Source organism: Curcuma longa, chromosome 2 (assembly GCF_044706935.1).
Source record: "Curcuma longa cultivar G26 ecotype Majalengka, Jawa Barat chromosome 2, ITB_CL_G26_1.1, whole genome shotgun sequence".
NCBI classification, from domain to species: Eukaryota; Viridiplantae; Streptophyta; class Magnoliopsida; order Zingiberales; family Zingiberaceae; genus Curcuma; species Curcuma longa.
Window position 1 is genome coordinate 7,448,230 of NC_133862.1, and position 21,325 is coordinate 7,469,554.

Below are 21,325 nucleotides of genomic sequence, written 5' to 3' on the forward strand. Positions count from 1 at the left end.
ATAATAAGGCGTGTTTGAGAACTTTTAATGGCGGTTATATGGCATCATGGTCCAAGGATTTGAAGAAGAGAGAAGTCAAATAAATAATTCATTTAGCATCAATGAACCCTATCATCTAGGTCAGGTCAGTTCAGTTAGCTCAATTGCCACACATGGTTCATCTGCCTAATTGATAATCGATCGATCGATCGACTCACATGATAGTCGACTAGTGTTATCCACACACATGATTTGCTTAGCCAATTTGGGTTGTTTTACTTCGTTTGGTAGTTTGGCACACTAACTTATCATATCTAGCTTAGTCATAGACTTTGAAATTGCCAAGTAGCATTGTTTTGTAAAGGTGGGATGTCTCTTCTCCTTCTAGCATAGAGGCAATTTACTTTGGAGGAAATATGACTTCCTCGAAAGGACTATATGATTGCTCCTTTTCATCCCTAACTTGGATCTATCATGGTTCCTTGTTATAGAGTAAACTACCAAGCTTTGCAGATTATTCCAACTATAGAGTAAGATGATTTCAGGATATAAATCAGTTGCAGCAATTATGAATATGAGCAGAATTAAGAGGTTCAAGTAACTAATACCAGTGTCACCAATCTCGACCTTGATTAGATCATTAATAAATAAACTAGGAATTCTTCTGAAATTATGGTCCACAACGATGTACACCATACACCAAGAGCACAGAGTTCTTTTACTTCCGCATTGGTCCTTCAATGCTAGGTAGAACTGTCTGAAATCACAATAGAAAATGAAAATTCAGTAACAATATCCTGGAACTACGAACACTTTAATATTGGCAAATGCATTCACTAGAAGCATTCAAGATTTACTTATCTTTGGACAGGGAGGGGGGTTCACAGTATGACCTCTTTTCCTCTTGGCCACTCAGGCATCACTTTCTCCTTCATATTCGACGTCTTCAAAGTTCTGATCAGAGACTTCTGTAGGAAATTGTGTTTATATTAGTTTTGCAAAATATCCTATCTCTTCGGTGCAGTAAATGGAGGTTCAAACATGATGGAATTTGTTTTTGTTTCATAGTAGGATTTTGACATAGTTAATGCTAAGCAATGGAATCAGACTGTCCATTATCGAGTATAGGATGCTACCAAAGCTGTGCCATTAACAACAGGGAAATTTCTAAATGCTTCTATCAATTCCATATTAACAAAAACACAGTCATTAGATAAACAAGTTAACCACAGAAAAAGGATCATTTGGTATCCAAGGAAAACTCTTGAAAAACTGACTAGCATCAGTGGAATATCTTCTATCATGTGGTGTCAAAAACCAACTACAATATAGAATACAATTTCATTGGTGTCCTAATATATTGAGAGATCTAGATCTGTTCACTATCTTATCTGGTTCATCTTTAAGTTATGTGTCCATAGTGAAGAATCATGTGGAGGTCAGTAGCATGTCCAAAAAATTAAATAAAATAAATTCAAAGTCATGAATAGAACAACCTCAAAACTGCCATAACTAGTTTGAAGTAAAACCTGCATAATGTTGACATGGAATGTGAGAAGAGTTGGTCTGTCTGTGATTTGGGCTTGTGTTGCTTGAGGGCATTGCGAGATTCATGAGCTCATTAGAATCTACTTGATCCAATGTATCTGTAGACATAAAACGCCGAATCCATGGATCCTCAAACAATTGTGTAATCTCCCTTCTTCTCAAATTTTGCCCTTTTACTTGCAGAGTTATGTGGTCTTCTACCGGGGAACTCAAACTACACAGTTTAACCAAAAAGTAAAATCTCCCTCATAAATTATCTGTGAACAAGAAATTTCACTTTCAAACCTGGCAAGAGAAGTGGAAGAAGTTGGTAGTTGAACCCAACTTCCTTGTCGGCTTTGGTGTCACTAGTGGTAGGAAACCAAGCAGATCACTTGATGCATTCTCGTTGTTGTGTAATTGATTAAGGAAAGCTGTTTCCATGGTTCTCAAATATAAATTATGCTTCTCATTGGTCCATTTTTTCGGTACGAAGAGAGGGTCCTACAAACAAACACTACTTCATCAGGGAATTGTAAAACAATGTGATTTAGAAATTTTGATAATATCTGAATTAGACATAAAGCCTATAAATACAAGTTTTACATACATCGTAATGAGAAGGAAATAGGTGTAAATACACCAAGATGGTAAATATTATCTGTGTAGCTGTGAAAATCTCCCATATGTGTTGACAGGATGTTCTTTCTGAAACAATAACATTCAAAAGGAGAAGAAGAAGAAGAAGGCCATATAATCAAAGAATAATATGTTGGAGAAAATTTCTCTACCCAAGATCATCACGTAAGACCTTGAACAAGATAAATATAATTTGCAAAAACAAACACGTAACTCTGTTCTCCATTGCTTAGTATTCATTTTCCTCTTCTCACCTTTGATGACCTTCTAAGGGAACACAACAAATGAGAGGCTATATAGTTGTAAATTCCTAAACAACACCAATCCGTCCCCTAAAGAGTGGGATTTTAAGCATATACAGCCATCACATGAAGATGAGCCTTAACACGAGTCGATCACACTGTATTAGTCACACTTGAGATTCAACTTTTTCAACCCGCTAAAACCAAAATACACTATCAATTGAGATTGGCAAATGATTGGGGAAAAATCGAACATGATAAATTTCTGTTAGTCGAACCGAATGTTTCCTTTCGCCGATCCAATTGCGTGCACAAAATAAAAAAGGCTGGAACTTGATGACTCGGTCCGATCTAGGGTTCTTCTGAGAAAAATGGTTCGATCAAATCCTTCGAAGCATTCACAACCCTAAACTTCCACCGCTATCCGCAAACAGATTCGAAAACACAGGCATAAATTTCAGATCAAATATGAAATTCTCCAGAGCAAGATTAGCCATTCGAGTGTCAACTGATTCAAACACGGAACAAATCTCGAAACAAGGAAGGAAGTTGGAAGAACGCTTACGCTTTTGACGCTCTCATCGCTGCTGCCGGTGTCCTCCCTGGATCCCTCTCGCTTCACGGAGGAAGCCTCCGTCGGAATCGCTTCGTCGTCCATTGTAAATTTTCCACAGTGATCTGGAGGAGAAAGATGAGGAGGAGGAGGAGGAGGAGAAGGAGATGGAGTGCAGACAAAAGGACGAGGAGGAAGAAGAAGTGGTGAGAGGGAAAGGAAAGGGACGAGACCGAACTCCGAGTTGGCAGACCTTTTGGACACGTGGCCAAAAAGTGTCGTGGCCCACTTACGCTGCAAAATATCAGGAGAAGATATAAATCATTAGGTTCATCCCGACCGTTCATCAAATAAAAGGTTATTTATTCGATTTTTAATTTATTTTTTAATTGTAGGGACAATAAACGGGTTTCTTTCTAAATAGTAGGCCTGTTGGCTCTATCTTGTAGACAAGATAACGACATCGTGGATTAGGTGCAATTCAAATGGCCCATTGGGCTGAATAGAGCTAGGCCTGGCCCAATCCAACAGAGTCGATTTGAAGCCCATGGTCTCGGGAAAATCAAAACACTCAGAATTATTTAGAACAATACAAAACTTTTACCTCAAATAAGGAACAAAAACATCAATAAGAAACAAAATGGAATGCCACATAAAACAAACAAACAAACAATGATCGTTTTTCATATTGGGTTGATAGGTAGCTAATTAAGTCAAAGCATCAAATCTTGAGACATGGACGATTCATGTGATATCGTTCACAAATATGAACACTAGTGTACCAAAAGTCAACAAAATAGAAAAAGAAAAGTGTTAAAAAGTAAATAATAATATATAATATTAAAAAAAGGAACTCGGATTAAATAAAAGAAATTGCAATACCATTGAATCAACCTCAAATTATTTCATATTTTTTTTGGTAAATACGAACTCGGAATTAAAAAGCGATGAAATGCAGAAATTAAATATTCCTGCAGATGAACTTTCTTGTGTACGCTATTCATTTATTTGGATGATTAAATTGAATTAATTTTGATGGATAAATGGGTTAATTAAAAGTATTTTGAATTATAAAATTCCGTACTAAAGGCAATTATTAATTAACCCGTAGTTAAAAAAGTATGCATCACTCACTTTGTACGTGGATGACCCCACCACTCTGCGCTGCTTTTTCCCGTATATATATATAAAGCGGCCGGATCCTTCCTCCATAGAACCAGAGCATCTACATCCTCTTCTATGCGCCCGTTTACACCTCCCTCGAGAATCCCAATCCGACGACGCCATGGTCGACGTTGACCGCCGGGTGACCGGCCTCGCCACCGCCCACGCCGCTGGACTTCGCCGTCTCTCCGCCCGTGCTGCCGCCTCTGCGCCCTCCTCGCCTTCCTTCTCCGTCTCCCACCGCGGTGGTCTCCTCTCCTTCCGCCCCCTCGCCGAATCCATCCTCGCGCGCCTCCGCGCCGCCTCCATCCCCGTCCTACCCGGCCTCTCCGACGCCGAGCTCGCCCGCCTCGAGGCTGACCTCGGATTCTCCTTTCCGCCGGACCTCCGAGCCCTTCTCGCCCTCGGCCTCCCTTCCGCTCCGGGCTTCCCTGACTGGCGTTGTCCGGACGCCTCCCATCGTCGTCGCTGCATCCTCCTCCTACTCCGCGCCGGCTTCGACCTCCCCTTAGCAGCCGCCTCCCTTCAGGTCGCCCGCGGCGCGCTCTGGCCGCGGTCGTGGGGTCCCCGCCCGGCGGACCCCGACAGGGCCCTCCGCCTGGCTCGCGCCGCCCTCCGCCGCGCACCGCTTCTCATCCACCTCTTCGACCGCTGCTACCTCCCCGCCACCCCCTGCCTCGCCGGAAACCCCGTCTTCTACGTCGACGAGCATAAAATCTTCTGCTGCGGCCTCGACCTCGCCGACTTCTTTCAAAGGGAGCCCGCTTTTCACATCGCCTCTGATTCGCGCGATCCGCTGTCTTATCCCATCCGATCCCTAAATCTCCCGCTTCCGCCGCCTCCTGCCCGGCGGAGCCTGGACGCCGTGTCCGGGAGGACACCGCGGTGGATCGAGTTTTGGAGCGACGCCGCCTCCAATCGCCGCCGCCGGAACTCCTCCTCTTCCTCGTCGTCCTCCTCCTGCGGATCGGCTTCACCGGATCGGTTCGTCGAGATCCGATCTTCGAGGCAGCTACCGAGCTGGGTCGACGGCTACCTGGACCAAGTCGGATCTGTGCTCCGGTCGGCCGGGTGGGACGACTCCGAAGTGAGCGAGATCGTCCGCGTTCCGGCATCGGGAATGTTCGACGGCGAGCAGGAGGCGGGGGCGGCGATCGACTCCGAGGCGGCAATGGACGCGCTGCTGGTGAAGGCGGATCACTGCTCCGACTCGCTAAGGCGAGCAGGGTGGAGCTCCGACGAAGTCTCCGAGGCGCTGGGATTCGACTTCCGACAGCAGCGGCCGAGGGGGAAGAGGCAACCGATGAAGATTCCGCCGGAGATCACCCTGAAGGCGGAGAAGCTGGCGAAGGCGGTGACCAGATCGTGACTGGCGGTGTCCAGAACCACAACCCCTTTTTTTGTTCCTTTTAACAAACTCCGGTATTCATACGGTAACGGGAAGCCGTATAAAGATGACGAGGGGAGATGTACATGTATAAATCATAGTGCCCGTTTTAATAAATAAGGTTTATATTTCATGAGTAATAAATAAAAAATAATTAATTATAATTAATTTTTTTAATATAAAACATGTATCATTTTTTAGTATCGAGAGTGTTTCATCTTAGACACACTCTCGCTTTATTATTCTATTAAGTGATCAATGATTAGGGGATTAAAAAGGAATAAGAATTTCTAGATAAAATAAACTTTAAGGGCCCAGATGAAAAAGCATTCATTTTATAATCAGCCATCGTGTGTGTGTGATAGTTAAATCTTAACAAAACAAATGCACGGAGAAAGCGACAAATTATTCCAATCTTCCTTTTTGGTCCTTAAATTATATTTTAATAAACCCTTCGATAGCTACGTTTCAGACGTCGTCCAAACATTACACGTAACGCCAAGAACACGAAAATCGAAATGGAAAAAAAAAAACAAAAATTAAAGTATTCATAATATTGTCACCACGAATTAATTAATTAATTAATCAATAATTGTGAACAGATGTAATTGAGTAGGGCGCATAGAGAAGGAGGCGAGTTGCGACACAACACACAACACGCGCGGTTTGCTGCCTTCGTTGTCATCCAAGTCGATTCCATCGTCGCTTTTAATTATTAGCCAATTTGTCTGAATGCGCTCTCATTTTTTTCAAATTCATCCAAAAAATTCTTTCATATTTTCATTTATTTATTTAATCATAAATTTTATCAAGTCTTTATAAATTTAAAATATTACTATTCTTAATTTACACTATTAAATTCCAATATGTATATAAAGAAGATTTTTGAAAATATATTAATTTTGATATAAAATTTGATATTTTTTAAAAATTCATTGGTGCTATTGATTATAAAATTATGGATTAAAATGACAAAAGTTGGAAATATAGCGAGGCAGGCAGGACCAGGACGTCCTGGGCGTCAGCTTCTATGCGTCTCTAGTTCCCACTGTCTTTGAAACCAACAAGAAGCAGACAAAGTGATGAAAAAGCCAACAACTATCATTTGCCTACTGTGTCGCTACTCGGCCCCACCCCTCCCATTCAACTTTAATGTCTAGTTAATTTCTCTCTCTCACTAATTAACTGACAAAATGGCCTAATACGTCGTAATCAACTACAATTTCTTGATTTATCTCCTTATAGATAGTCGTAGAGTCGACTATGTGGAGCTGCTAAGGTGACGGATTCCACCTTTACAGAAGAGAACGACAATGAAGGAGGAAGAAGGGCGAAAAAAACAGCCCCTCTTTTTGAGTAAATAGAATGAAAAATTGCACGAGCGCTAAAGAATTAACTACTTTAAGTGATGCATAGATCTCTTATACAGTGCTCGGCAGGGAAGGACCACTTCTTCGATCTCGATGAATATATATATTTTTGGAACATGATGATGATGATGATGATGAGAGATCGAGATAGATACAAAGTTCAAGAGGGATCCAATGAATCCCTCGAAATCTAATGATCAAATTTTTATTATTATCACCTTCATTGGATTACCCAATCTACCACGATGATAGAGAAGAACAAAGATTCCCTATCAAATTTATTTTCCGATATTGATTATTATTATTATTATCATCTTCATACCTATAAAATTTATTTACTATTTAATTCATGTTAAAATTTTGTTCCCTTTTTCCCGTGTGAAGAAGAACCCACATGAAACCATTAAAGTCGGCCAGCAATGCCATTAATGTTCCTCACATGGATACATCGCTGTGGTTGAACAATCAAAATGCTGAGTTCGTGTCTTCATTAATGACCACTTCATGTCATTTTAACCATTCCAATAATAATAATAATAAATTGTCTATTATTTTAAAAATAGAGATATTAAGGAGGACAAGCGGGCCCCTCTGAGGTGTCTAAGCCAGAGTGGCCCACATCAGCTCGACCTACCATGTACAAGTTCATTTATTATACGATACCTCGAGCAATTATCCAAACAGCTAAATTAATGCACTGATATCGACGAATGCTCAAATCGAATCTTAATCTTTCTTTTCAGATCAAAATGCATAGAGATTAAACCGATCGAGATAATTCAAACGAAGCATTTATTGTATTCAACAATACAGAACTTACCAAATCACCGGCGCTCTCAATGGTTTCTGTCTCGGCCTACAGATTCAATTAGAGCCAGAAATTAAGAGGATACATATCACAATATAAGCAGCTAGCAGAGTATCACTTACGATACATACCACACAGAGATGACGAAGCAGTGTCCTGGATTGTGCAGACAGAATCACATATGCCATCCCTTTTCCTGCCTATCATCAACATTGACAAATCATATGAGTCATACAAACATGGAGTAATTGAGAGATCATCCGCCACTGTCAAGGAAAATGTTTGGTTTGCCAATGAAACAGTGGATGGAATGGTGTGGGCTCCCCATGTCTTGAGGTGCCCCTCCTTGCCGGGGAACAGTGACCCTACACTTCACCTGGGTTGTTCTTCATTTGTTCCTCCTTGAGATTGCAGTGGCTTGGGCAGGGATGGGGACTGGAGCAAGGCAAATGGGATCAGATCATGCTCGAAGAGTTGTTCGTCGCCATCAATCAATCGGTATTAGCTTGGCATTTGCCGTGTCATCGACGACTGATGTAGAGGCCACAGTTCGATAGCTACCTTACCGAGCAATCAGCATGAATCACGGGGCCTGAGCTAGTTAGGCACGCAAAGACTATGACTTTGATGCTCCAGTTAGGACCTGAGGCCGACATCGTCGTCCAAGTCTGATCACGAGCGATATGTATCATGTATCGTTCCGTGTCGACTCAATGTTGGCCTATAGCTACAATGTTCTCGGCATTGATCATTGCACCGGGTTCTACAGCTACAATGTACATTTGGTCCTGAGTCTCCTTCTATCGAACCCATTTGACTAATGGTGGTTGCAAAAGGTTGCCTGCCATAAGTGAACCATCAAAATCATTAAGGGTTGGAAGACCTGTTCTGTCCCAATCCTTTGTTTCCCAACTGTTTCAGCCTTTAGGAGACCATGGCTACCGATACTATATAAAAAGATCTGGACTAATCTTCTCTTGGTTGGAAGTGGCAATTTAATTAAAAGCCTAGTGATGGACCAGCCAGAGGAACACTTAGCTTCGTCAGAGTACTAAAAAAACAAAATAGCTAGGAGCAAAAGGTGATGGCTTTAGCTCAATCAATAATTTGGTTGACAAAGACAGAGACAGGCCAGCAGAATAAGAAAGAAATCTTGCTTCCAACCAACAAAAATTGGAAAAATTCAGGAGATCATTTTTAAACTTTTACCAAATATCCTACAGAAGATTTTATCTGTGCAAAAATAAATTTACAAAGTTTGATCAAGAAAGATGGCAGATGCTAAAAGATACTAAACATCTGTAGAGCCAATTTCTTAAGAAAAAAAATATTACCCCCTATACCAAGATGCATTTTAAAACGTAGGGAATCTTAGAGGACAAAGTAGAGTGAAACAAAGGGTTGATGTTAAGTTAAACAAAGCTAAACTAGTTGTTGGAGAGATTTAAGATCGATAGGTTCTCAAAAGTTTGCCTAAATTTGTCTAGGTTACTATACACCAATCATGGATTAGACCATATTTAACAAATCTATCCACATCAATCAGACCAAATTCAACTAACCTATCCATATCTGATGCATCTATCTAATACATGCTCAACTCAACCTTTACATCCTGCCAATATAAATGGCATGAAAAACAAAATATGTTTTTTTTTAAAAAAAAAATTTACATTCAAATTTACAACAGTATTACTTGAAAATTATATTAATTATAATAAAAGATCTTATCTATGTGAATGATTTATCTGCTTTTATATCTGATCCCAAAATTTCAATTATTTTAATTTTAGGCCTTGTTAGAAAAACATAATGTACTTGGTTGGATAGTAAAATCCTATTCAAAGTACTAATTTCTCCAATCATTGTTAAATGAAAAATAGTATCTATCAATTTAACTATGACAAATATAAATTATCATTGTTGCCAGTGTTGTCGAAGTTATAGACCATTATCAGAAAAGGGGGCTATTTACTGATTCAATTTCTGTATGTGTATAGAACTGGCATATGATTCCATTGGCCTAGCATGTATTAGTCAAAATAGTACTTGTACAGAGACAGCACCTGTTCTTCTGCAATTCTTGGTTTAGTTCTTTAAGTTTTGCTACTTCTGATTGCAACTCCATTGTCTAAGCCTGATCAAAGAACATGCCAAATTAAATTGTGAGAAAACCAAATCATAACCTAGAATCATTAGTTGTTGACTTAGACAATAGTGAATAGGAAACACAAAACTCAACCATGAAAGGCTTAATCTAAGTCTGACTAGACCATTTGGCTGTTCTTTATTTCCTTTTATAATTTGATTAGTCATTTGGAATAGTCTGTGTCTTTCATATTAGAATGAGTAAAAGGGAACAAAATCTTCAAATATCAACAACTTGAAAAGAGTCTTAGCAAACTCTTCTGCAGCTTTAGTTCAAAAATCCTAGAAAAATTCACAATATTAGAACTTCCTAGGGAGGCGGCTGTTTACTATTAGCTTATCATTCAATTATTCATGTTTCTTCTTAGGGATACCATTACCAATCTCCCTATCTTGAAATTGTCCATTTTTTTCAGTCAGTACTATAAGTTTTATAGCAAGACAGTAAGTATTTAACCCAACCCCTTTATTTGACCATTGTCTATATTGTTTTATAACCTCGTTAGTTATCCTTAGCAAATTCATCAACATCATAAAACCCTATTTGTTCCCACTATTTGGGGTTTGTTAAATAACCTTATTTTTCCCAACTATTTGGAGTTTGTTACTTGGATTTTATTCTTCCATTGAGCTCTACAAAGACTATCACTCTAATTCTCAAAGGAGACAAAAGCACATCATCATTTTAGATGTGAGATAGAGGGTTTGCATTACATCTAGTTCAATAAGAAAATGCAATGGAGAGCAAACCTGCTGCCTGGTTCGCAGTCTAGCAGCTGACTCTCTGTTCTTAATCCTCCTCCTCTGTCTTCTCTCAAACACCTTCTCCACAGCACATGACTTCCTTCCTCTTAGCCCTCCGCTAAAAACATATGGATTTGGTGACGCAGAAGAATGATCTTCACCTCTCTTGGCGAGAGAATCTGAAGGCACATAGTTCACTTCACTGGAGAGGCAACTGTAATTGTATCTGCTCCTGCATCCAAAGCAACAGCTCCAGACATCAATCCACTACTCATCCTTGTTTCGCCAAGTCCTGCAAGGCCACCCCCTCTAATTGCCTGCTGACTCCCTAAATCAACCACACCCCGCGGCACGGCGAATGGAATTGGCTCGCTGGTCGCCGTCATCGCCAAATTAGCCGCGGCACCATTGGCAATATGGTTGCTGACAACAGCATCTCTACGGCTTCGGCCAAGCGGCGAAAACCCAAGAGAGAGACCGGCGGCATTGTTCACAACAGGAAGATCGCTGAAGAGCACATTGCGATCGTTTTTGTATGGCTGCTGCTGCTATTGCTGGCATCACCCATAGCCTCGGCGGCAGGATGGCAGCTGGTTCCTCTCTGACCACACCAGCATGACTAGGAACTCCTCCAAGGTCATCTCCCCCAGCGTCCGATGCCGGTGTTATTGCTGCGGCACAGCAGCGGCAGCAGGAGCCGCGGCGGCTTGGGCTGGACAGAGGGGGTTCCGCCAGACCTCATCGACCGTCATGTGGCTCAGAGTCGGAGAGAGAGTAAAGATCCCTGCCGCTGGAGGACGGCATTTCCGACGCCAGGTGCAGTCGCCCCCTCCATCGCCTGGCTCTCCTCCGCGGTCCAGATGTTCTTCAGAAGCTCGTCCATGTTCACAGAGCCGAAGTCCTTCCCAACTCCCCCCAGCGAACTCTGGAACTCATCGAACGCCAGCGAGTACACGGACATCAGCCGCGTCCAACTACTTCCTCCTCCTCCACCGCTGCCCTTCTCCACAACTCCTCCTCCTCCTCCTCCTCCCATGACGATATGCTTGTTAAAGTCCATTCTCGATCATATCCTTCCCAAAACCTCTTCTTCTCCACCTCTAATCACCAAAACTTTCCAAATCCCCGCAAAATCTCAAAATCCTACCATTATCGATCCCTCAGATCGCATCAAATCATCTTAATCATCACCATCGAACGACAAAACCCTCAAAATCCAAGCAATCAAACACTACAAATGCACCCAAACAAACGAACAAAAGATACTCCAATCACCAAACCGAAGCTTTCACCGCAACATTCTCGCGATCGAACTGTGGAAGAAGACTCATCGTGGTCGTCGAGCTCTCTGCCTGCTAACCGGTGTGCTTATTGGAAGGAAAATGGACCCCGACGATTCGATTGATTAAAATACCAGGTGCATGAATGGGGGGCAGCGCGGGCAGCTCGACGTGAAAAGAGTGGATGAATCGGGCAGCGCGGGCAGCTCGACGCGAAAAGAGTGCGAGGGCTATCGTTCGACGCGGCGTCGCGAGTCGCGAGCGACGGATGATGGTGACCACTATTCTTATGAGAAGGTGCCACATGGGAGGATCCAAGCCGTTCATTCCCCGACAAATTTGTTTTGGATTTATTTATCTATTTATTTTTATTTTGTTTTAACAAATTAAAACGACACTTTACGATATTTTTATTAAATAAATATTATATTTTTGCTAACCGCTAATGTAAAAAAAAACTCTAATCTATTTTACATCTTTACTATCAATGAGACTTTACCCATGAAAAAATTCTTAATTAATTATTGTCTTAAAGACGACATGGTTAGCGGGCCCAACCACATGCAGCCCAATTAAATCCGGCTCGTGACCACCCGCCCCCGCACTGCACAGAACAGCAACGCTTCTGCTACTCCGCGGAACATCCCAACGTAGCTCCTCAGTTTAACCTGGTCCAACGTCTACCTCGTCACACGCTTCCGTCCTAATCATGGACCGGAAGACCTCGAATCTCTAACTTGGATCCGCTACAATGAGCTCGCGATTCCTCACCACTAGGAAGTTGTAAAGTAATAAATGGATCAGTTGGAGGGGAGTATTGGCGTGTATGCTGTCGGAGAGAATGTATTCGATCCGACTCCAGAAGCGTCCGCCACCGAAAACAAGGGAGATTCCCTTCGGACTAAAATGCCCTTTACTTAGGGACTAATCTCGTTCGTTATTGTCGTTACAAGCAGTGTTAGTTTTGGCATTTCGTTTCTAAAACGTTATTTAAATGGTGATTTTAATAGTCGTGAGGCGGAGTTGCTGCGCTGCCTTCGAGGTCCAGCTCCGGCGTTGGAAACCGAGGGGAATGCGGAGGATCCGAGGATGCCGACATTAGGGTTGGGATCGGAGGGCGCGGCGGTGGCGGCGGCCGGGAGGAAAGCGAAGCGGAGATCGAGGTTGGGGCGACGGCGGAGCGAAGACGGTAGGCGTGACTCCCCGATCTACTACTCATCCGATCACCGCTCTTCCAGAGGAAACGTAGACAACGGCGAAGCCGGCGGCAGTGTTTTCTCTTCCACCGGTGGGAGTGTTACTGATGGCGGCGACCACAATGACTTGGTCTCTATCTGTAATCCCTTTTCTGCGATTTTTCTCCTTATTAAATCTATGTTTGGGGCTATTTTTCGCGTTATTCAGGCAGGGAAATGCGGTGGGCTTCAGATGGGTATGTTACAGTCTTTGTTGTGGCGATCCAGCAGCGTTCTTGAGACGAAAAACAGTGGAACTTTAGAAAGGAAGTCAGAGTGCGACGAGTTCGTTTTCTAGGACTAATAAAATAGCAAGTGGACGTCGATCGAGGAAGGTCCCCACGATGTGTCTTGCAAGAGAAATCGCCAGGGCACTTAAAGTAAGAGCTAAGATCGATTGCACAACAGGGACCTCCTCGGAAAAAATGTTTGTTTCTTCTTGAGCGGAGTTGCATCTTTGTTCCATGCGATTAGAGAGGTATTCATTCGTTTGAGAATTTGTCAGAACTATGTTCTAAAACAATGCAAAGATATTGGAAGGCAAGGACAAGAACATTATATAAGCAAACGAAGCAAGAACAAGAAGAAAGAAAGATGGCAGGACAAAAACACAGAAAAGAGAAATGAAACAGGGATTTTTTTGGTCCAGATATTGATATTGTTTTTTTTTTTTTTTTTTTTACTTCTCTTCGCATATCGATCTACCCTGTTCCTGTAGTTTCTTGTAGCGACATGGGTTGGATTCCTCTGTGTTTAACAGAGACGCTTTCGACTTTTTGTGATTGATACAGACTTTGGCAGCACTTGGGCACGCCGGTGGTGGCCCTCCTGCAGATCCAGATCCTGAGACCAGGCCCTCCCCTTTTCCTGTTGGCATTCCACCGCCGGAGAATCCCTCCAAAGGTCCGTACTGTTCTTTCTGCTGCTGGCACTTCCACTAGCTGAGCTGGGGTTCGTGCCATCCCCACTAGTCTGCTCCTTTAAAATGGAAATCGATCGATTTCTCGAGCGTTTGTCCGGTCTCGCAGTGACTGCTGAGGACTTTGTGCAAAGAGAAGTAAGAGTTGATGAAGAAGGGAACGATGAGGTAAAGGAGGAAGGAGAAGAACCATCATCTTTGGGTTCGTCAAAGCATTCTTTTCCCCACCCTCCCAGAGGTAAGTGCCACTCCCTCCATCCATAACCCATAGCCACATTTGTAAAGTCGTGAATTTCTGGTTCTTGCAGAATGCCAGAGCCAACAATGCATATCCGAAGAGTCTGCTTTGACCAGCAGGAAGCTGCAGCGCCGGCGACCTGTATCGCTCGACTTCAATGGCCAAGGTGCTGATGCATCTGTTATTTCCCCGAGGTTCTTCATTGGCGTAGCAGCAGGGATGAAGAAAAGCTCTGCTGATTCGTCTCGGAGCAGATCCGGCATATTACCAAGCCCGGGGACTCCTAACTACAGGCATGGAGTTGGGGTGGCTGTGTACCAGAAGGGGTGGAGCTCCGAGAGAGTGCCTTTACCGGCGCACAGCAGCTATAGGCGTGATGGCAGCAGAGTTATCCTGCCTTTTGCCAATGGGAGGACTCTGCCCTCTAAGTGGGAGGATGCCGAGAGATGGATCTTTAGCCCGGCCTCAATTGATGGAGCTGGGAGGTCGCCGTTGTCCCTCTCACACTATAGGCGTCCCAAGTCAAAGAGTGGACCACTTGAACCTCAGGCTGGCCTAGGGCTCAGCAGCAGCTACTCGCTGGCTTCACCGCTGGTCCCTTGCTTTGATAGTTGCAGGGCAGGAAGCATTACAGCAAACTCGCCCTTCCTGGCTGGAGTTTTGATTCCTGAACAGGATTTTTATCACAATGGCAATAGAGGAAGAGGGGGTAGTGGGGGTGTTTGCAGTGGAGGAATAGTAGTAGGTGTTGGTGGTGGTGCCATGGGTGGAAAAGCTCATTCCACAATAAGGGATCCTTACATATTCCGATCTGCTAGCATCCATGGGTGGTCTGAAAATGCCATTGAGTCATCTTCCTCCATTCCTAGCTCTCGGGGTACTATGCCATGTTAGACTATTATATTAATTGCCATTTCTGAACATATTTCTGTTATCGCAACCATCAACTCTAAAGATCATTGACAAGAAAACTGAGCTACATGCAGTAGAAGTCTGTGTTCTCTTGGTACAACAGAAAGCATTGTGTTCTAGATTGCACCAACGTTAAAGATCAATTTTTCATTTTTTGTCTGTTGTACTAGTTGATTCTTGCTAGAAGCACAATAATCCTAGACTTCAATCTAGCAATATGACATTAGCATGTAATTAAATACATTTCATAGGATATTAAGCAAATACAGCTATTCAACATACCTCAGTATTGAAGTAGATCATTATGTACATGGTCTATCCCTGTCAGTCACAGCTTGCTTGGTAAGTATAGTTGCAAGTCATACTTGATCGCTATTTTGTTTCCATGCTTAATTCATCATAAAAAAACAGTTATTCAAACTTACAAGTTATGTGGAAAATATGTATCTGATAACTGGGGGAAAAGTGCAAGTTTTGGTTTCCTTATGTAACGTAGTTTGTCTGTAAACTGTCTATTACTGCATCTTTCTGTTAGCTTCGTCATGTTACTGTGTGTCATTGCTATGTTATTATCTGGAGTCTGTGTTAGCACATATGTTAATTCTAATGTTCAACAAAAAGAAAGATTAAAAAATCATTGTTAAGATAAGAGTGATTGGTTGAAATGGATAAGGTCTTTTGGAATCCTGTGTAATTGAATGATCCTGATGTGCTCCCTGAGAATGGGCAGCATCATTACTTTTTCAAACTATAAGCTACAGGATACTCATATGTGCATTCTTACATATGTGTATACAACAGGCGTTGATTGCGATCCTAGGGAAATTTTGTTTCCTCTGTTGACCATTTTAGATTTCTTTTACTACTTTAAGCAAACTATGTTGTTCCTTTTTGGTGGAATGAGAACCAACCCTGCCGTCCAAGTTCCTTAAACTCTTATTGTTGAATCATTTTACAGATGAGAAGTCTGATGGCAGCAAAGACGCAGCATCCGTGGTTTCCATCTCAACTTTAAGGAAGGATGTGGCGACACAAATGAGTCCAGATGGAAATACTTTCTCCTCTCCTAAGGAGGGGCCTTCTTCTCCCTCCCCAGCCTCAGCCCCTGCAATTGCGGAGCTAGAGAGCCACTTCTCAAAGATTGAGGTTAGGGATGTGCAGGTAGACAATCATGTGACCGTAACCAGGTGGTCCAGGAAACACTTGGCACAAGGCTCTGATAGGCAGTCAGCAAGCATCGCAGAATGGAAGAAGACTATTGAGGCAAACACTACTTGGGAAGTTACTGAGACAGCAAAATCTATATCAAGGTTATACCATCTGTCTTTTTACTGATGTGCCCTGCTACTTTCTATGGGTCATTAACATTTTACACATGGAAATTGTTTTGAATCAAACTCTACCAGTAGTACTGTTGAACGTGGATTGGGTTTAGGTTTTAGACACCTAAGTTTCTGATGAAAGGACTAATACCAGACTGTGACCCTTTACCAGGTCACATAGATGAGCAGTGGTAATGGAGTCCTTGCTCTACTTGATCAACATAGCTTAGAATGACACCATTTCTGCAAAATTGGGTCTGTGTAACTTAAATGTCGATGCAGATAATCTTCACACCACAAATCTGTGCATTGATTACTTTTCTGAAAAATCTGCATTACAGTGGTTAATTTGGGAAATGTGTCTTCTTAAGCTAACCTTAATTGTTTGAATCTGTCCATATGAAGATGACCAATCTCTTCCCTTTGCACTGTTACCTGCTTGATGATTTTCTGAAAATGGTTTTCAAATAATGTGTTACTTGATTTGTTTTTGTGATGTGTACATCCAAATCTTCTACTTTGCAATACATTTGATAGGTATAAGAGAGAGGAGGCCAAGATCACAGCATGGGAGAACTTGCAGAAGGCAAAAGCTGAGGCAGAGATCAGAAAACTAGAGGTGCATTAGAACTCGCTCAATTATCTTATTTCTGCAAAATTTCTTCATTTAAACCATTTTTCTCTATGAAATTTCTAAAATTTAAATGCACTCAACTTTGATCGAGTGCATTGCTCATTTAGAAATAACTAAATCTCATAGCAGATGAAGCTAGAGAAGAAAAGGTCTTCCTCAATGGAGAAAATTCTGAACAAACTTGGGTTGGCACAGAAGAAAGCCCAGGAGATGAGAAGTGCTATGACTACCAGTCAAGGCAACCAAGCAACAAGGACAATGAAAAAGGTTTCATGCTATCGCAAAACTGGCCAGATCGGTTCTCTGAGTGGGTGCTTCACCTGTCACGCCTTCTAGGCGACCAATTTCCATAAAGCCAAAAGCTTCAGTCAGTCGATCTTCTTCCACGCACAATCAAACTATTTCTATTCATCGAATCTTCTTATTATGAAGCTTCTTGATATCTTGTGTTGCTAACCCATTGATTGTTCAGGTGAGCGATAGATCCAGGATTAGCTAGTCTCAGAAGACAGCATCATGCTGAGGTCGAACATGGTGATGTGCAAAAATAAAATATCACTGCACTCTTCTGCAACTTCAAATAAAGTTCTTCCATCAGCAATTTGCAAGGATGAGAAGAGAACGGCTTCCCCTTTTATTTACAAACGCAGAACACAAACTTCAAAATGTGGTTGAACCGGTCGATGCGATCTATTTTGCAGAATATTTCTTGATTGGTTGATTGATCATATTTCGTTTTAAAAAATTGTTTATGCAAGATAAACAGATTCTTGAAGCAAATGATTTCCCATTTTTTCCACTGTTAATTGTAGTATTTTTGCAGTCGGACTGACGTTTGAATGGTTTTGTTGATTGAACCGGACCAGTTTGGCTTCTGCGGCTCGGATTGGTTCAATTTTGAAACTTCTGGTTGGTTGTTTGGAAAAATAATAAAATTGGGGAGTTGGTTGAGAAATTGACATTTCAAAACTGCATGCTCGTTGGCTTGTACGAGCCATTGGGTCATATAAAACAACAATTATTCTCAGTGACAACGCAGTAGTTGGCCCCACTTTCAGCGTGTAAAAGGACAATAATTTAATTTATAAGGCAGTTTTTAATTCGCCCTCCTTTTAACAAAAAACACTAGTAATTCGTCTAATAATGCCACCTTTTCATTTAAGTAAAATGATAATAACAATTATAAAATAAAAAAGAATGGAAAATACTAAAATAAAAAACTGTACGTAAACAGTGTTGTAGTGTTCTTCCATGTGAATTTGATGCAAAGTTGAATAAAAATTAATAAAGAAAAAATCTTTCTCTCTCTCTCTACTTTATATCCATATTTTTCTTCCTCGATAGGATCCCAGTTAGCCCGAAACACGGCAAATCTCCTTCAAAAACACGGCAAATCTCCTTCAAAAACCTTTCTTCCGGTTCTTAATTCTTCAATTCCGTAGTCGTCTTCTTCTTCGTCGTCTTCAGCTCAAGGATCGCAGATTAATGGCGACTCATCGCATCAAGCTCTTCGCCGTTTCTGCCCTACTTCTCCTCTTGCAACTGCAACCTCCCCTTGCTTCATCTCAAGAAGTCGGTAAGCAGCACTGCTCTTCCTCCATCTTGTTACAGCTTTTAAAAGAGAGAACAAAGCTTCGCCATTGATGGCTGCGAGCTCGCAGATCACGAGGATGAGTTCAGCTACGAGCGAGGCAGCGAGATCGGGCCGGATCACTGGGGCGAGATCCACGAGGAGTGGGCCGCCTGCGGCCATGGCCGGATGCAGTCGCCCATCGATCTCACTGACAGGCGGGTGCAGATCCTCCCCCGTCTCGGCCGCCTTCGCCGCTCCTACCGCCCCGTCGCCGCCGTCCTCAAAAACCGCGGCCACGACATCATGGTAAGCGAAACGATCGGCCGAACGATCCATCTTCGATTGATTCGCGAGATCGATGATCGATCGTTTTCTTGTTTCGATGGATGATTAGCTCCAATGGGAAGACGACGCCGGGACTCTGCAGATCGACGGAAAGGACTACGATCTGAAGCAGTTGCATTGGCACTCGCCGTCCGAGCACACCATCAACGGACGCAGGTGGTCCTTGCTTCTTCTCTCAATCCTTCGATCATTTGTTTTTGATTTTTTTTTAAATCACATCATTTTGTGAAGATTCTCTCTGGAAGTCCACATGGTTCATCAGAGCGCCGACAACAGCACCGCCGTGGTCGGCATTCTCTACACCATCGGCCGCCATGATCCCTTCCTTTCCAACGTCCTACTCTCCACTCCCAATTGATTTTTCTTACACTAAAATTCAACGAAACCACAAATAAATTTGGAGAAAACAATTCAACCCCTTGCAGATAGCGAGACAAATCCAGATGATTGCAGACAAGCATGAAGCAGAGGAAGCGGTGGGCATGGTGGATCCGAGGCACATCAAGAGGGGAAGCCGGAAGTATTACAGGTACATAGGGTCTTTGACTACTCCCCCTTGCACGGAAGGTGTGGTCTGGAGCATCGTTCAGAAGGTTCGTTGGATCTAATTTCTGCTCGATTAATTGCGTTTTATTTGAATCGAGTAGATGCAATGAATAATGATACGAGTAGTGTTTGTGCAGGTGAGAACAGTGACAAGGGAGCAAGTGGACCTTCTCAGACAAGCTGTTCATGATGTAAGCAACACTTTGCAATAATTCATTTTGTTAAAAATTTCGTTCTGAATCATATCGGAATTTTAAAATCGGCAAGATTTTAAAAGTTTTAGTTCTATGATCTTTTGCAGGATTCGGAGAGGAATGCGAGGCCGATTCAGCAGATAAATGATCGGATGATCGGTTTCTATCGCCCACTTCCAAATTAATATGCATGAGCATGTTCTCCAAATCTTTGTAGTTCGTTGATTTCTCAATTAATGGTTTCTGCTTGTGCATTTGAACATTTTTTTCGAAAATAACTGAGAATCAAACTCTATTTTTTTGTTTTATAATATTGTTCATGTTGAGATCCATTCCTGGAAGCTTCGACCGTCTTCTTTAGCACCAGGATCCCAAGGGACTGAGCAGGGTCTGGGATGAGGAGTTTGGAAGAACACCTGTAGACACAAAGATCGTGGAGTGTCCTGGCTCGACAACTCCGATGCTTAAGTCAGTTTTATGAGGAAGAAAAGGAAATAAGAACCAGTAGCTAAGGATTTGAGATTTCATACCTCCCTGTAGCAACAAGCTGACCTTTTATATAAGTTGAAGATGTCAGGCCACATTAAGAATGTGACTTAAGTTTCATCGTCGTTATGAAGGTGTCAGTGAAGGGTATATAGTCAGCGCTTACGTCCCATCGCTGACTTACATTTAAGAAGGTGTGCTCCGTTGTATATCAAAGATTTGCCATGATGAGCTACAGAAGTGTCAGGAGAACATTCACAACCGTACGATAGGGGAGTGGTCTTTTTCAGGATTACAACAGGGATATGGAGAGCCGTTAGGAGTCGATTCAACTCGGATGTGTGTCGGCGCAAAACCGAATCGAATAGAAGAATCTCTCGGCTGGCGACTCGATCCGGTTCTAGAGGACACCTATCCTTAAGAGAGTCCGCTCTGATTGGGGCCCTTAAAACGTTAGGGGGGGGGGGGGGGGGGAGTAACTTCCATGGAGAGGGCTCGGGCCGACCGAGTCCATTCGGGCATTGCGAGGGCAGCTCCGTTCTGAAGACATCAGCTACGTCGAACCTGTTGTATAGGCGTGAGAGGACTCGATTCGGTGGATTCAGTGGGGTGAAACCATATGGAGGGGGGCTTGGAATCGAGTTGAGAATCGTCTCCGAGTTTTAGGCTTGCCCATCACGATTCGGTCTGCTCGTCTGGAGTTAAGGAGGTTTCTGGGGGGTTCGGCCAGGCAATTTCAAAGGACTCGGCTCGGTCTGTGCTTCTGGCCATAAGGCATCGCATTCGACCTTTTCCGTTGGATTCGACTAATCGTGTTCAACCTTTACGGCCATAACAATTATTGAAGTGATTGAGAGCAATTTAAATTTTATGCGACAATGACATATAATTAAAATTTTCTTTTATTATTTAATAAAGAAGTTGTTTTATTCATTAATTTGCTTTTTTTCCAAAAAAAAAAAATAGTGGCGAACGCCCACCGTGGGGCTCGAACCCACGACCACAAGGTTAAGAGCCTTGCGCTCTACCAACTGAGCTAGACGGGCTTGTTATCTTATCGCTTCTTTAATCTTTAGTAGC

General features: G+C 42.6%; 3 protein-coding genes, 1 non-coding gene and 2 pseudogenes across 4 annotated transcripts; 3 read left to right on the forward strand and 3 right to left on the reverse strand.

Annotated features, from left to right (window-relative positions):
• Nucleotides 1-891: 891 nt before the first annotated feature.
• LOC141816713 (uncharacterized) lies at nt 892-3,122 on the reverse strand (annotated as a pseudogene).
• A 1,042-nt stretch (nt 3,123-4,164) lies between these two features.
• On the forward strand, nt 4,165-5,592 carry LOC141822038 (uncharacterized). Its single transcript, XM_074709449.1, has one exon. The coding sequence runs from the start codon at nt 4,226-4,228 to the stop codon at nt 5,471-5,473; it is 1,248 nt and encodes a 415-aa protein (XP_074565550.1). The 5' UTR covers nt 4,165-4,225; the 3' UTR covers nt 5,474-5,592.
• A 1,869-nt stretch (nt 5,593-7,461) lies between these two features.
• LOC141821514 (bZIP transcription factor 23-like) lies at nt 7,462-11,621 on the reverse strand (annotated as a pseudogene).
• A 1,294-nt stretch (nt 11,622-12,915) lies between these two features.
• Nucleotides 12,916-17,437, forward strand: LOC141822431 (uncharacterized). The gene is made up of 7 exons (XM_074709882.1): nt 12,916-13,167; nt 13,868-13,979; nt 14,105-14,233; nt 14,304-15,110; nt 16,104-16,455; nt 17,005-17,086; nt 17,231-17,437. Exons 1-7 carry the CDS (start codon nt 12,931-12,933, stop codon nt 17,435-17,437), a joined length of 1,926 nt encoding a protein of 641 aa, XP_074565983.1. The 5' UTR covers nt 12,916-12,930.
• Nucleotides 17,438-18,435: 998 nt separating this feature from the next.
• On the forward strand, nt 18,436-20,019 carry LOC141821780 (alpha carbonic anhydrase 7-like). The gene is made up of 7 exons (XM_074709142.1): nt 18,436-18,677; nt 18,763-18,980; nt 19,069-19,175; nt 19,251-19,353; nt 19,445-19,612; nt 19,703-19,756; nt 19,867-20,019. Exons 1-7 carry the CDS (start codon nt 18,587-18,589, stop codon nt 19,942-19,944), a joined length of 819 nt encoding a protein of 272 aa, XP_074565243.1. The 5' UTR covers nt 18,436-18,586; the 3' UTR covers nt 19,945-20,019.
• Nucleotides 20,020-21,218: 1,199 nt separating this feature from the next.
• TRNAK-CUU (transfer RNA lysine (anticodon CUU)) lies at nt 21,219-21,291 on the reverse strand. The gene has a single exon. It is a non-coding gene; the product is annotated as a tRNA-Lys (tRNA).
• Between the last annotated feature and the right edge of the window lie 34 nt (nt 21,292-21,325).